Source organism: Anomaloglossus baeobatrachus, chromosome 2 (genome assembly GCF_048569485.1).
Source record: "Anomaloglossus baeobatrachus isolate aAnoBae1 chromosome 2, aAnoBae1.hap1, whole genome shotgun sequence".
NCBI classification, from domain to species: Eukaryota; Metazoa; Chordata; class Amphibia; order Anura; family Aromobatidae; genus Anomaloglossus; species Anomaloglossus baeobatrachus.
In genome coordinates, this window is record NC_134354.1 from 397018570 (window position 1) to 397035478 (window position 16909).

General features: G+C 45.9%; 1 protein-coding gene across 1 annotated transcript in view; it reads right to left on the reverse strand.

The window, feature by feature from the left end:
• The window catches only part of LOC142291505 (mannosyl-oligosaccharide 1,2-alpha-mannosidase IA-like), a 259237-nt gene that overhangs the window by 58746 nt on the left and 183582 nt on the right, over positions 1-16909 (reverse strand). The window contains exon 10 of the mRNA XM_075336074.1: positions 3886-4105. Coding sequence (XP_075192189.1) covers positions 3886-4105 — 220 coding nt within the window. The remainder of the gene's footprint in view (positions 1-3885; positions 4106-16909) is intronic.

Sequence of the window (16909 nt, forward strand, 5' to 3'; positions counted from 1 at the left end):
CGGGGTACTAGCGCAACAAGTGGGATAGGACTTTCCCACTGCATAGTCCAGAAACTCCCAAGCGTGAACCCTGAGAGTAAGCTCACTCTGTTAGCCATACGGGTGAGCGGGACGCATTTAGTTTCATGCTAAAAGGGACCAGCTACAGAAGAGAGGTGCAAAGGTTAAGGTCACAGGCTAACAAGCAACACCAACGGGCACGGGATCCAGGCGTGCTCCCTCACTGCTGCAGCGGCATCAAGAACTTTGGTTTACCACGGTTGTCAGCGTTATTGAACTGAGTGAGTACGCAATTAACCCTTACCGGCCCAACGGCACCTCCCCAGCACTATCACCGAGTCCCGGGGCAATCCCCCTACCCGTGGAGGGGTTAAACACCTGGCTGCCCACACCATCCCCACCGGGTACTCCCAGCCACAGTGGTGGTACTTCACCCTTACCACACACCATGGGTGGCGTCACGAACTTTCCACACCATCCTCTGTACATAGCCCCCCTTTATTTGAGTGGCCGCATGACCCCCGGGTCCGGAGACCCCTCGAGCCACCGCGGATCCGGATCCGAGCAGCCCGGCTGCTGACGCGGGGGCGGCACACAAGCAGTTGGCACTGAATTATAGTAGGGAATAAAAGGGGTTGCCCAACATTACCATAACTCTTTACTTTACAGATATACTGTACCTTGGCCTTATATGGCCAAAACATTGTCTGTTTTTATGTTCTGCACAGGTTGGATAATAAAAGATTCTACTTATCTTCAGCACTTGTGTGCTAAAGTATTGTTTTAATATGGACATCATGAATCAGAGCATGGCTGCATCATTGCAGCCAGCTGCATTTTACTGCAGTGTTTCAGAGAAAATAGTTAGCAGATTCAGCCGCGAACCATAGACCAAAACAAGACTGGTCTGGACCATCCTTTGACTGGCTTTTCCCAGTGCCAATTCAAATACTTGGCAGGTGTCTCTGGAGTGTTTCCTGGTTTCATGATTTGCAATAGGGCTATATGTGGGGGTACATGAGGAATTTGCCATTTGACACAGGCACAGCAGGCAGGGGGACGCTGTCAGGGCTCCTGATGCAGCAGTTTAAGATGTTTCCTAGTGTCTGCTTTTTCCATCCCAGGAGTGCAATTGGGCATTTCTCTGACCAGCTGTCAAGCAGCTGGCTAATAGAAGATGTCGGCTCCCAGCAATCAATTGTACTCACATCTTTCAGAAGTTTGGTGTGGTAAGTGCTCCTCTGTAGCTGGAGACTGAAGATTTATTGTAATTAGAAAGGGGGAAACTTGAGGACACAGTATGGGGAGTAAGGGGTTCAGAAACCTGAGGACACATTATGGGAAGAGAGTGGGGGGGGGGAATATGAGGACACAGTATGGGGAGCAGGGGGGATAAATTTGAGGACACAGTATGGGGAGCGAAGGGTGGAACTTTGAGGACTGAGTATAGGGAGTGTGGGGGGGGGAGTCGAGGACATAGTATAGAGACCAAGGGGAAATTTAATGACTGAATGATGAATGATGAATAATGAATGAATAGGGGAAATGTATGTGGACACAGTCCAGAGACTAAGGGGGATGGGTGCGGACACAGTGTGGGCAGCGGGGGAGATGTGTGAGGAGACAGTATGAAGAGCGATGTCGTAGACGTGAGGACGGAGACAGTATGTTTAGTGGGGGGAAGTGAGGTGACAGTATGAGGGAGGCGAAAATATGTGAAGAGACTGTTGAGGGGAATAATGTGAGAACATTATTGTACTGCACTTTATGTATTGTTTGCTGTTGATGATTTTAGTGAGAATTCATTAAAAGTTATATTTTAGTCCTTGCTCTGTAGCGAATAATGTGAGAAGACAGTTTGGGGGAGACAAGTGTAAGGGGCACAGAATAGAGACTAAGTAGTTTGTAGGGAGACAGTATAGAAAGGAGATAGCATTGGGAGACAGAGTGAGGGCACAGCTAGGATTTGACAGCATGCCATGGAAGGGGAGTGTCTTAACAAGATAAAGAAAAGAAAATGTAAATGTTTATGTGTGATTTTGCATGCATCTCATCAGTACTGTGGTATTCGCACTGTTAAGGACATACTAGGAGTTGTAGGTTTATGACATACAAATGTATATGGGTCTGACCTGACATTACAATTAATATACCATGGTATGTGATGGTAATTCTGGTGCTGAATTCATGTACGAGTGGTGGTCCTGGTGATGTATTCATTTACTGATGGTAAATCTGGTAATGGAATCATGTACTATTGGGGTTATTGGTGCCATATTCATGTACTGATGGTGGTCATGGTGATGTATTCCAGCACGGCTGATGGTTCTGGTGCTGTATTCATGTACTGGTGGTGGTTCTGGTGATTTATTTTTGTACTGCTGATGGTTCTGGTCACTTATTTCGTTACTGATGGTGGTTCTGGTAATGTATTTCTGTACTTATGGGGGTTGTAATGCTGTTTTCTGTACCGATGATGGTTCTAGTAATGTATTTCTGTACTGCTAGTAGTTCTGGTGATGTATTTCTATACTTATGGCGATTCTAGTGAATCATTCTTGTCCTGTTAATAGTTCTGATTCTGTACACATGCAACAGTCCATAACTCGTAAGATTACATGATACATGGCCATGTTAGTAAAGTGTTATGCCAGCTAACAAGTTAAGGGTTACTATGTTTTTATTTATGTTAGGAGCATTAAAAGGGTAGTTCGACATTGTGATGAAAGTCTACAGGTAATCTATGTAACTACAGACTTCTGTATTTTCACAACCCATACACCATCAGGTTTCTCTGGTGCTAGCGGTGAGAACGGGAGGTCACAAAACTGCAAGCAACCAATTTGCATACATGTTGTCATGTGCCGACTAGACATGTGTGGCCTGTAAAGCGCTGTGGAATTATAGGCGCTATATAAGCGAGTAAAATAAATAAATATGTTCAGGATCTATCCAGATCTTATGTTCTGTAATTTCCCATTCATTTCTTTGAGTGAGCGGTTTCTCTTCATCAGCATTCTGCCAGCACTATACAGTCATGGCGGAAAGTGTTTGCACCCTTCAAACTGTTCCAGAAAATGAACTATTTCTCCAAAAAAATTATTGCAATCACACGTGTTAGTTTATACATTATGTCAAGTATGTCTTTTTTTTTCTCTGTTTTTTTGTGTTGTTCCAACACACACAAAGGAAATATATATATATATATATATATATATATATATATATATATATATATATATATATATATATATATATATATATAAAAACAAAAAATGTAATTGCAACAATTTTCTGGGAGAAATACTTAATTTTCGGGAACAACTTCAGCGATGCTAACACTTTCGGCCATGACTGTATATGCTGGAGCTTTCTTTCCGTCACTTCTCAGTATATATTCCACCAGACATTGTCCAATGGCTTGCCTGGCCCATCTTTCTATTATTCCTGTATGCGGATTAATAAATAGAAGAACAGGAGCAGATGAAGACATTTTTGTCCCATCATGACTATTTCTAGTGAAGGGTTATACATGTCATCAGGCAAAGGACAGCAACTAAGGTACAAGATAGACACCTGGTGACTGGCAACTTCTGAACAAACACTAGACAAGAATACATCAATATGGGACCATGAGCATATAAAACTAAAAAGACACTAAAAAAACACTTAAAAATATATATTTTTATTAGATATGGATTAAAAATATGGCACCAAGGAAATGTAACTGGTCTGGTGTAAATATCTCCCAATGGACACAGGAAGAGACAGTCGAATGAAGAGATGTAACTGAATGGACACATTACCCAATTCCAGAAATTAGTTGCGCAGGTCTTGTTGGTTGGCTGAAAACAATTAGATGTATATAATAAGGATAATTCATACCTGTACGTACATAAGATTCATGGCATGTATTGGCAATTTCTGTGGCTAATTCCATAAAATGCTCTTTTTTCTTGTCTGGCGCATCATTTGCCCCAAGTGCCAACATTCCTGCAGCAAAGCAAGTGAGGTGTCCCATTTTATGGTCCAGAACTCCACCTCTCCACTCTGCAATGTAAGTGAGACCTCCAGCAGATCTTTTGATCAGATGTGCTTCAATCGCCTGAAACATCAAAGAAACAAAAGGAATTCAAAGATATCAAGTGCTGGATCGCTTTCAGCATTATTGAGCACAAAGTCTCTGCTACTTGGCATTTTCCACGCTATACTGACCAGTTAATTTTTTTCATTGCTTCATATTAGCGATGAGCTGTTAATAATTATACCATTTATCTATCAGTTATAAGCTCCTGAAAAAAATTCTTTTTATAAATGTATGTCCCCTTCACATCCACCTAGGTTTGTCATGCACAAATGGCACCCCCTCCTGTACTATGTACATTGTATACATTAGACATGGCAGTTATGGATATAAGGGCCTCATGTGGAGGTTACTTGGCCACTGAATGAGGGAGCCAAGAATGTAGGTGACTAGCTTGCTCTGTTGTTAGCCTGAATGGAGACAGCTACACTAGTGATGGAGAGCCCGGTTCTTTTCGGTGATGTGGCTCATTTGACTCAACTCACCATAAAAAGCCAGCTCTTTTGGATCCCACACATCTCAATTAAATATGTATCACCCTCATATAAACACATAGTTATGGTAGAGATAACCGCAGTCCAATGTGGTCGAAACGGTGGTTGGTATTTCAGTCGCAGCTGAACACCATCATTTTGCTCCAAATGAGAGCCATTCAAAAACTGCAAGTTGCTCTCATTTGGGTGTTGGCTCTCATCGTTCACAGAAGGTAGCCACCTCTTTTTGATGAATTAGTAGAGAACAACCTATTAGTGATGGGCAAATAGTAACTATTTGTGTTCAGATTATTCGTAACGGATCCCAAAGTGCTATTCTGGTCTTCGGCAATGAATAATGAACCTAATGCAAGTCATTGGGGAACCTGAGCATTTGCTTGTCATGACGAGTACTGGAATAGTACTCGGTATTCGGCAAGCTTTATCCTAACATCAATAGTTATTATTTGCCCATCCAACAAGCCAAACATGTGAGTACAAGCCCTCTATTAAAGGTCCAGTCACACTAAGCAACTTACCAGCGATCCCAACAACGATAGGGATCGCTGGTAAGTTGCTAAGAGGTTGCTGGTGAGATGTCACACTGCGACGCTCCAGCGATCCCACCAGCAACCTGACCTGGCAGGGATCGCTGGAGCGTCGCTACACAAGTTGCTGGTGAGCTCACCAGCAACCAGTGACAAGCCCCCAGCGCCGCGTGAAAGATGCTGCGCTTGGTAACTAAGGTAAATATCGGGTAACCAACCCGATATTTACCTTGGTTACCACTGCACGGAGCTACACATGCAGAGAGCAGGGAGCAGCGCACACTGAGCGCTGGCTCCCTGCTCTCCTAGTTACAGCACACATCGGGTTAATTACCCGATGTGTGCTGCAGCTAAATGTGCACAGAGCAGGGAGCAGCGCACAATGCTTAGCGCTGGCTCCTTGCTCTCCTAGTTACAGCACACATCGGGTTAATTACCCGATGTGTGCTGCAGCTACATGTGCACAGAGCAGGAGCCGGCACTGACAGTGAGAGCGGAGGAGGCTGGTATCAAAGGTAAATATCGGGTAACCAAGGACAGGGCTTCTTGGTTACCCGATGTTTACATTGGTTACCAGCCTCCGCAGAAGCTGGCTCCTGCTGCCTGCACATTTAGTTGTTGCTGTCTCGCTGTCACACACAGCGATCTGTGCTTCACAGCGGGACAGCAACAACTAAAAAATGGCCCAGGACATTCAGCAACAACCAACGACCTCACAGCAGGGGCCAGGTTGTTGCTGGATGTCACACACAGCAACATCGCTAGCAACGTCACAAAAGTTGTTCGTTAGCAGCGATGTTGCTAGCGATGTTGCTTAGTGTGACGGGGCCTTTAGTCAACCATGATGCTACAACTGGTTTACATCTTATCAGTTGGCACACGGGATGAACAACCTTCATTTGCAACATAGGTGCAGGTCTCAGTAGTCTGAACCCAACCTACCACCAGATATTTATAGTTTATCATGTATGTAATAAATGTTTGCAATGGGCATACACCTATAAGGTTCTGCCCACACTGATATGTTTGGGGGTTCTGGTATTTAACTCTTACATCAGTTGTCTATATATTACTGAGTTTGACAATAGGAATATTCTAGAATTAACCAGAACCAAGCTGTTCAGCACTTGAAGGCTGAAGATGTCTAAGGAAAGAAATCAATGTCTATTGATTAAAACGGACACCATGCAACACTTAATTTGTCTTGCAAATGTCTATGGCTGGATGTGCTGCAATGAACACATTTGCACCACAAAGCCTGTGCTTCCTATTGAATCCATATCCCGCTCTGTGTAGCGCTCAGATAGGAGCTGTGTGCTCCCAACTGCTAAGATGCGCTCTGTGTGGATATCTATTGAGAGGCCAGAGGGTTCTCAGGATTCGGACGCTCACCAATCTTCAGGCAATTTAAATGCCTGCCAAAAGTGAAAAAAAAACCAAGTTCAAAGTCAGTAACACTTTAAAGCAAAATCCCTTCTTTTGTCTTTGTGATGTTACGAGCACGGTTGTACGCAAAATGGTTGATTACTTGTTTGAAGCTAGTTACACTACACTGTGTGCAGAATTATTAGACACGTTTTATTTTAGAGGATTTTTTTTATTATTGATCAACAACTATATTCTCAATCAACCCAAAAGACTCAAATATCAAAGCTTAATACTTTTGTAAGTTGGAGGTTTTTTTTTTAGATTTGGCTATCTTAGGAGGATATCGGTTTGTGCAGGTAACTATTACTGTGAAGAATTTTTAGGCAACTTAATAAAAAACAAATATATTCCCATCTCACTTGTTTATTTTTACCAGGTAAACCAATGTAACTGCACAAAATTTAGAAATAAACATTTCTGACATACAAAAACAAAACCCCCCAAAATTAGTGACCAATATAGCCACCTTTCTTTATGATGACACTCAACAGCCTACTATCCATAGATTCTGTCAGTTGCTTGATCTGTTTACGATCAACATTGCGTGCAGCAGCCACCACAGCCTCCCAGACACTGTTCCGAGAGGTGTACTGTTTTCCCTCCCTGTAGATCTCACATTTTATGAGGGACCACATGTTCTCTATGGTGTTCAGATCAGGTGAACAAGGGGGGCCATGTCATTATTTTTTCATCATTTAGACCAGGGGTGGGGAACCTTTTTTCAGCCGGGGGCCATTTGGAAATTTCTACCAACCTTCAGGGGCCGCACAAAATTATCAATGTGAAAATGACCCTGCTATATTTGGTCAAACAATTAATTAACTTACCCCTACTGTGGTGGCTGTACCCCTTTGGTGCGGCTGTGATGTTTGGTGATACTAATCATGTTGCTTCTGACAGCTGCTTTTTCATTTTTGTCTGGGTCTGGAGCGCAGTCAATTCTTTGTGATAAGATTGGTAAATCATATACATCACATAACAGACGCTGTATATACATCACAGGAGACACTGGGGGACATACATCACACAAGGGGCTGGGGACATATATATGCCCCCAGCCCCTCCTGTGATGTATATGCCCCCAGTCCCTCCTGTCATGTATATGCCTCCAGCCTTCCTGTGATGTATGTGCCCCCAGCTCCTCTTGTGATGTATGTGCCCCCAGCCCCTCTTGTGATGTCTGTGCCCCCAGCCCCTCTTGTGATGTCTATGCCCCCAGCCCCTCCTGTGATGTATGTGCGCCCAGCCCCTGCTGTGATGTATGTGCCCCCAGCCCCTCCTGTGATGTATATGCCCCCCGCCCCTCCTGTGATGTATAAGTCACAGGAGACGCTGAGGACATGCACATCACAAGAGGGGCTAGGGACATACACATCACAAGAGGGGCTGGGGAGCAGATGCCACACAAGAGGGGCTGGGGCGCAGGCACCACACAAGAGGGGCTGGGGCGCAGGCACCACACAAGAGGGGCTGGGGCGCAGGCACCACACAAGAGGGGCTGGGTCGCAGGCACCACTGAGGGGGCACAGATATCACTTATGGAGCCCTGACATCAGTGGGGGGGAGGAGGGACACACAAACCTGGGGTGATACACAGCATTGGGGCACACACACAGCACTGAGGGGAGGGGGGCCACAAAGCACTTGACAGGGCACACAGCAGCAGAGGGCTGGCGCTGGACACCCAGCAGCGCCAGACTCACAGCACCGGAGACCAGGCACCGGAGACCAGGCACCAGGCACGCAGCTCCGATGGCCGGGGGGCGGGCACGCAGATTTGAGGGCCGGGGGCGGGCATGCAGCTCCGGGGGGCGGGAACGCAGCTCAGAGGGCCGGGGGGCGGCACGCAGCTCCGAGAGCCGGGGGCGGAAACGCAGCTCAGAGGGTCGGGGAGCGGAAACGCTGCTTAGAGGGCCGGGGGGCGGGAACGCAGCTCCAAGAGCTGGGGGGGCGGGAGCGCAGCTCAGAGGGCCGGGGGGAGGCACGCAGCTCAGAGGGCGGGCAACGCAGAGCACTAAACCCGCCCACAAAGTAAGTCCTCTCTCGCTGGCATTGGCCAGCGGGAGAATGCATTGGTAAGCACAGCAGCACATGTGCAGATTTAAAGGGCCGGCAGCCCACAAGATGGCAGTGGCGGCTCGAGCACTGCCGCCCCCAGGAATCTGCCCGGGGGCCGCATAAAAGGGCATGGCGGGCCGTATACGGCCCGTGGGCCGGATGTTCCCCACCCCTGCTTTAGACCTTTACTGGCCAGCCACGCTGTGGAGTAGTTGGATGCATGTGATGGAGCATTGTCCTGCATGAAAATCATGTTTTTCTTGAATAATACCAACTTCTTCCTGTACCACTGCTTGAAGAAGTTGTCTTCCAGAAACTGGTAGTAGGTCTGGGAGTTGAGGTTCACTCCATCCTCAACCCAAAAAGGTCCCACAAGTTCATCTTTGATGATACCAGCCCATACCAGTATCCCACCTCCACCTTGCTGGCGTCTGAGTCGGAGTGGAGCTCTCTGCCCTTTACTGATCCAGCCTCTGGCCCATCCATCTGGCCCATCAAGAGTCACTCTCATTTCATCAGTTCATAAAACCTTTGAAAAATCAGTCTTAAGATATTTGTTGGCCCAGTCTTGACGTTTTATCTTATGTTTCTTGTTCAAAGGTGGTCGTTTTTCCCCCTTCCTTACCTTGGCCATGTCCCTGAGTATGGCACACCTTGTGCTTTTTAATAATCCAGTAACGTTGCAGCTCTGAAATATGGCCAAACTGGTGGCAAATGGCATCTTGGCAGCTTCATGCTTGATTTTTCCTCAATTCATGGGCAGTTATTTTGCGCCTTGTTTGCCCAACACGCTTCTTGCGACCCTGTTGGCTATTTGCCATGAAAAGCTTGATTGTTCGGTGATCACGCTTCAAAAGTGTGACAATTTCAAGACTGCTGCATCCCTCTACAAGACATCTCACAATTTTGGACTTTTCAGAGACCGTCAAGTCTCTCTTCTGACCCATTTTGCCAGAGGAAAGGAAGTTGCCTAATAATTAAGCACCCTTATATAGGGTGTTGATGTCATTACACCACACCCCTCCTCATTACAGAGATGCACATCACCTGATTTACTTAATTGGTAGTTGGCTCTCAAGCCTATACAGCTTGGAGTAGGACAACATGTATAAAAAGTATCATGTGATCAAAATACTCATTTGCCTAATAATTCTGCACACAGTGTATATGTTAAATTGTACCTGCAATTTTATTATTCTTCATTCATCAACAGTAATGATGAAGATGAGAAACTTTGTATTACACTGTGTATCTTATTACAGAAGTATGCTATGCTGCTTCCTCCTTATTAGCAACTTTTATCTTTGTGCTAATCATTCAGTCGCAAAACCTGCTCATATCTGTCTGACTTCAGTGAGAGATCAAAAAGCGAAAAGGCGCAAAGTAAAATACTGAGGTTTTTAGTGCAGAGAGAAAAACTTAAAATGCATAAAAAAAAACAAATAATGACCAGAAATAGTTATTTCTGATGTACACTACTTGGTAATAAGAAAGTGCATTAACTCTTTAAAAGATTCCCAATAATGACAGGCTGGAGGCACTCACCAGAATGTTTTTTTCACCAGTGTGTTTGGGGGTGACTCGTTAGAATTCCTAGATGTCAAATTAATTATAAAAGATGGAGAAATTGCATGAGAAATATATAGGAAGCCTACCTCTGTGAACACGTTACTCTGTTATGATAGCGCACATCCTGCTCATGTAAATAAATCTATACCTTACAGTGAGTTTCTTAGATTGAAAAAAAATACCGTATTTTTCGTACTATAAGACATGGCGGACCATAAAACGCACCCTGGTTTTTGAGGAGGAAAATAAAATTTTAAGCAAAAAATGTGGTCATGACACACTGTTATGGGGCGAGGATCTGCTGCTGACACTGTTATGGGGGAAATGACCCCAAATTATCTAACTAAGGTACCCCATCCTGGTAATGATCCTCCTTCCTTGTATATGATCCCCATCTGTGTATATATGTCCCTCATCCTGGTATAGCCCCCATCCTGATACATACCTCCATCCTGATAAACATCCCCGTCCCGATAAATACCCCAATCCTGATAAATACCCCATCCCGATATATACCCCATCCTGATAAATACCCCCATCCTGCTATATGCCCCCATCCTGCTATATACCCCCATCCTGCTATATACTCCCATCCTGATAAATACCCCCATCTTGCTATATACCCCCATCCTGCTATATACCCCATCCTGATAAATACCCCCATCCTGCTTTATACTCCCATACTGCTATATACCCCCATCCTGCTATATACCCCCATCCTGATAAATACCCCATCCTGCTATATAGCTCCATCCTGGTATATGGCCTGAATCCTGTGACACACAAAAAATAAATGTTTATACTCACCTTTCCTCACTTCACGCAGCATCACTCGTCCTCCTGTCTGTGCCAGCAGCATTGCCACTGACCTGTGTGGAGACGTTCACTGTTCCCTGCAGCATCGCAATGTCCTCCTGTCTGCTGGCCACTGATGTGTGTGGAGAGCGGTACGCACAGGGATGACGTCATCGCTGTGCGTGCTCTCCACACACATCAGCAGGCCGGCAGACAGGAGGACACCGCAATGCTGCAGGGAACAGTGACCGGTGAGTATACTATACTTATTCACTGCCCCCCGCGCTGATGATGATGCGTGGGGGCAGTGAATATAGCCACATATGATCACTCCAGGCTGTAGTTGCACCTATTTCTAAAATAAAGAAGTTTTTTACCGGATCTGAGCTGGATTGTGCGGTTGTTTCATTCTCCTAACATTGGCTTTATTGAGGCTTTTTATCCTTTCAACACGCACCCAGAACCGGTGAGTGAAATGGCGTTTCTGTGAGATGTCCATTCCCCCCAAGACTATTGTCAGGCTGGTTGTGACGGTGCAGAACCGTCTTTTCTTTTCTAACTAACTGTAGTTGCCAGGGGTGAACACGCAGGCTGGCTCCCCCACCCATTATCCTGCCCACCTGTCTGCACCAGCTTCAACGCTGAGAGATTATGGGCGGGAGGATGCATATGAAATGAGCGGGCCCACGTGGTCACAGCAGACATTGTTGCAGCCTGGTCATGCCACCGATGACCCATTCCACCGCAGCACCCTCATTCCCCGCAGCCCTACATTCAGACTATAAGACGCACCCCCCACTTTCCCCCAACATTTGTCCGGTACAAGTTCGGTACGAATACCAAGCTTTATGTTTCAGGTTTGCTTATCTCTATTCCTAACTAGAGATGAGCGTATCTGTGGAAGTTCAGTTCAGCACGTGCAGCCAGACTTTAGATAAAGTTTGGTTTGGGCCCCGGACTTGATCTGAACTCCAATGGAAGTCACTAATTGGACAGTTCAGGTCTCTGCCCACATGCAGCCAGTCAGAAGCTGATCACTCCCAGGGGTGGGTAGATGGGGTTTTTCCCATTTTGTTTTTGTTTGTGCACACTACATTCAATAATGTTGTTGCTACCCACAGTGTGAGCCGATCAAATACTGCAAATGTATTACCCCGGAAGCCATCAGGGAGCTACAAGGTACTGCATCCTCACCACGATGCAGGACTTACCCCTTAGGGACCCAGAAGACCAGTACCGTTAACAACCAAACATTCCAGTTATTCCCTGTTTTCCCCAAAAATCCCCCATAGACTGGTACCAGGCTACGGTTGGACCAATGGATGGCCGCCTAGAGGTGGAGCCAATCCAGTCCACTGGACGACCAGGTGGGAGGGGCAGACAGTGGACAGAGAGACAGTGAGTATTTAGTCAGTGACAGAGAGAGAGGAAGGACTGTCAAGAGTGCGAACAGTGACCTGAGGGCCCAGGCGGTTGGTTGCCGGTGGAGTACGGTGGAGTACGGTGGAGTACTCGCGGAACTATGCACCAACGGTGTACAGAATCCTAGTTCAGGCAAACGCTCCAGGCAGACCTGATAAAATCTGCACAGTGAGGGGACCATCAAAGAACTCACTGACCTTGAAGTTCGGGACACAGTAGCAACGGAAGAACCGGGAACAGGACCAGAGACTCCAACCCCACAGGGTTCACGCTACCGTCATACGGACTGCTGTAGAGAACAACCAGGAGGAGACCCCCAGCCACTCCAAGCCACGGGGAGCCACCAACCAAAGACGATTGCAGGGGAAAAAAGCCACCAGGTCACTAAACCAGCACTGGGACAATGGGGACCTGTAGTTGAAACCAGCCGGCCTCGGGTGACCAGTACCAGCTTTGTGTGAGCAAAAGAACCAGTTACACTGAAACCCCTTGTGTGGCCTACTTTCTTTCAACACTCATCTGCATCACCTATCCTCTGGGGCCTGGCCCTGCTTGCGGAGGGCCTACCATCCAGACTGCCACTAACACCAGCCCCAGTAGTGAAAACTGTGCAGCGGCGGCTCCATCCTCATAGCCGCAACACCGCAAGTGGCGTCACGTGTGAACATTATTCAAATCACCTGTAAATATCCCCCCCTTTTAAAAAGCACCCAGAGCACAGGACCGGGCAACGGCCACCAAAGTGACATTCCCCAGTTATACGCTGCCCGGGACCGAGTACCCCATAACCCTGGGCGACACACAAGCATCTCGACACACAAGCATCTTAGATACCCTGTGCTTTTTCTTGTCATTCTGTAAGCAATAAACTGCCGCATTCCCTTTGCATTGGTAAAGTACACTATATTAAAAAAACAAAAAGCCGCAGCTAATAACAACCAGGGGAACAATTAATTAATTAATTCAGGGATTCTCCTCAAAGCACCTCGACCCTGGCTGCTACCGGGATGCAATATTTTTTGTTCTGGACTCTGTTCTAAACTATCCTCTGATTGAACCCTGTGCATCGAACAGGGGGAAATGCGTCGGGACGACGTTTTTGATGAGGACCTTGACTGTCAGACCTCCATGCCAGATGAGTGACTGTTTCATTACGGATGTCATATTATTGCTCTGCCATTATTAGTCCTGTTTTTAAATATTATTTTTTTTCACTTTTTGGGTGCACATATATGTATAGTGTAGTGTGTATTAGGGATTTCTTAGGGTTTCCCATCGGTGAATGGGGGCGCCATAACCCTAGGTCGTCATACCCTCCATTGCTAGGTAAGGACACCCTAAGGACTCATTAGGGTCATTGTTGCCTCTCTTATTTGTTGGTGTTATTTAAACCTCCCCTTTCACTACTTTAGTGTTTTTTGATTGGTAATTTTTCTATACCTTTTAAATATACTAATTAAAAGTTGTTTTTTATTTGGGGCTTTGTCTTAAAGTTTACATACAGATTTGTTGTATTTTATTTTGCTCTCAGTCTTCTTATGGAAAGTTATTCACATCATTGCAGATATTTTTCTTGCATGTACCTTTAACAACCAGTATATGAATACTACAAAAATAATACTGTGGAAATCCTCTTCCAAGAAGATGTACGCTGGCTCTCCCTGTTGAAGATTAGATGTAGCTACCCTATAAGTCACTATTGATCCTATAATGAGCCCTGCCCCATGCCAACCTACAGTATATACCAAACCAGAGGCTTCTCCAACACAAAAATACCTCTATCTTCACACAGCTGTTTTAAGGTTTTTGCCCAATATCAATGCAGAATAAAACACAGGTGACTAGATGACTGGCCGTTAACGCATATCTAAGGGGTACTATGTGTAAATCTCCAAGCTGGAGTATAGTTATTAATTATTTAATACAGTATATTATAAAAGTGAGTACACCTCCTCACATTTTTGTAAATATTTAATTATATCTTTTCATGGGAAAATACTGCAGATATGACGCTTTGATATAATGTAAAGTAGTCGGTGTACAGCTTGTATAACAGTGTAAATTTGGTGTGCCCTCTAAATAACACAGCCATTAATGTCAAAACAGCTGGCGAAAAAGTGATTACACATCTAAGTTAAAATGGACAAGTTGTATCCAGTTAGCAATTTTCTCTTCCCGGTGTCATGTGACTCATTAGTGTTACAAGGTCTCAAGTTTGAATGGGGAGCAGATGCGATAAATTTGGTGTTATCGCTCTCACACTTTCTCATACTGAACACTGAAAGTTCAATATGGCACCTCATGGCAAAGAATTATCTGAGGATCTGAAAAAAGAATTGTTGCTCTACATAAAGATGGCCTAGGCTATAAGTAGATTGCCAGTACCCTGAAACTGAGCTGCAGGATGGTGGCCAAGACCATACAGTGGTTTAACAAGACAGGTTCCACACAGAACAGGCTTTGCTATGGTCGACCAAAGAAGTTGAGTGCACGTGCTCAGCATCATATCCAGAGGTTGTCTTTTTAAAATAGACATATGAGTGTTGCCAGAATTGCTGCAGAGGTTAAAGGGGTGCACATTAGCCTGTCAGTGCTCAGGTCATGCGCCACACACTGCAAATTGGTCTACATGGCTGTGATCTCAGAAGGAAGCCTCATCTAACAATGATGCACAAGAAAGCCACATACAGTTTGCTGAAGACAAGCAGTCTTTGGACATGGATTACTGGAACCATGTCCTGTGGTCAGATGAGACCAAGATAAACTTATTTGGTTCAGATGGTGTCAAGTGTCTGTGATGGCAACCAAGTGAGGAGTACAAAGACAAGTGTATCTTACTAAGACCTAAGCCACACGGCTAGAAAATCGGTGCGAGTGGAGTGCGATAAAACATCGCATTCCACTCGGACCAATTGTAGCCTGTGTATCAGCACACATGAGCGATTATTTTCTCAGCCCTAAACGGACCGAGAAAACAATCGCAGCATGCTGCAGCTGTAATGCAAGACTCATTTCTCTCGCACCCATTCAAGTGAATGGGGCGAGAGAAAAATCACACTGCACTCGCAGTACACCGGTGTACCGTGCGTGCAGAGCGAAAATCACAATAGCCGGCTACGGAGGAGAGAGGGAGAGAAATCCCGCCTTCACCTCATCCATGCCAGCCCTCCCCTCCGCAGCGCTGGCCCACCCCTCCTGAGAGCCAGGCCACCCCTGCAGCTGAGGTTCGCTCGCACAGTTGGACCGCAGTCGCAGGGACACTCGCATGACACTCGGCTCCTGCTGTGCTGCCAGCGCGAGCCGAGTGTCATGCGAGCATCTCAGTAGTGCCCCGTGTGGCCCCAGTCTTAGGCCTAAGCCACACGGTGAGAAAATCGGTGCGAGTAGAGTGCGATAAAACATTGCATTCCACTCGGACAAATTCTAGCCTGTGTGTCAGCACACATGAGCGATTATTTTCTCAGCCCTAATCGGACCGAGAAAACAATTGCAGCATGCTGCGATTGTAAAGCAAGACTCATTTTTCTCGCACCCAATTCAAGTGAATGGGGCGAGAGAAAAATCGCACTGCACTCGCGGTACACCGGTGTACCGCGCGTGCAGAGCGAAAATTGCAATAGCCGGCTACAGAGGAGAGAGAGAGAGAAATCCCTCCTTCCCCTCCACAGCACTTGCCCGTCCCTCCTGAGAGCCGGCCCGTCCCCCGCAGCTGAGGTCCGCTCGCATGATCGGACCGGAGTCGCAGGGATACTAGCATGACACTCGGCTCCTGCTGTGCTGTCAGCGCGAGCCGAGTGTCATGCAAGCATCGCAGTAGTGCCCCGTGTGGCCCCAGCCTTACAGTCAAGCATGGTGGTGGAAGTGTCATGGTTTGGGGTTGCATAAGTTCTGTCGGCTGTGGGGACCTACAGTTCATTGAGGAAGTCATGAATGCCAACATGTACTGTGACATACTTAAGCAGAGCATGATCCTCTCCTTTCGCTAACTAGACCGCAAGGCAGTATTCCAACATAAGAACAACCCCAAACACACCTCCAAGAAAACCACTGGCTTGCTAAAGAAACTGAGGATAAAGGTGCTGGACTGGCTAAGCATGTCTCCAGACTTAAACCCTATTGAACATCTGTGGGGCATCCTCAAACGGAAGGTGGAGGAATGCAAGGTCTCTAACATCCACCAGCTCCATGATGTTGTTATGGAGGAATAGATGAGGATTTTGGTGACTCTATGAAGCTCTAGTAAACTCCATGCCCAAGAGAGTTAAAGCAGTTCTTGAAAATAATGATGGCCACACAAAATATTGACACTTTTGAAACAATTTGGCTATTTTCACTCAGGGATATACTCACTTTTGATGCCTGCGGTTTCATTAATGTCTCTGTGTTGAGATATTTAGAGGACACACCAAATTTTAACTGTTATACATCCTGTACACTGACTACTTTACATTGTATCAAAGTGTCATATCTTCAGTGTTGTGCTATGAAAAGATATAATAAAATACTTGCAAAAATGTGAGAGGTGTGCTCAC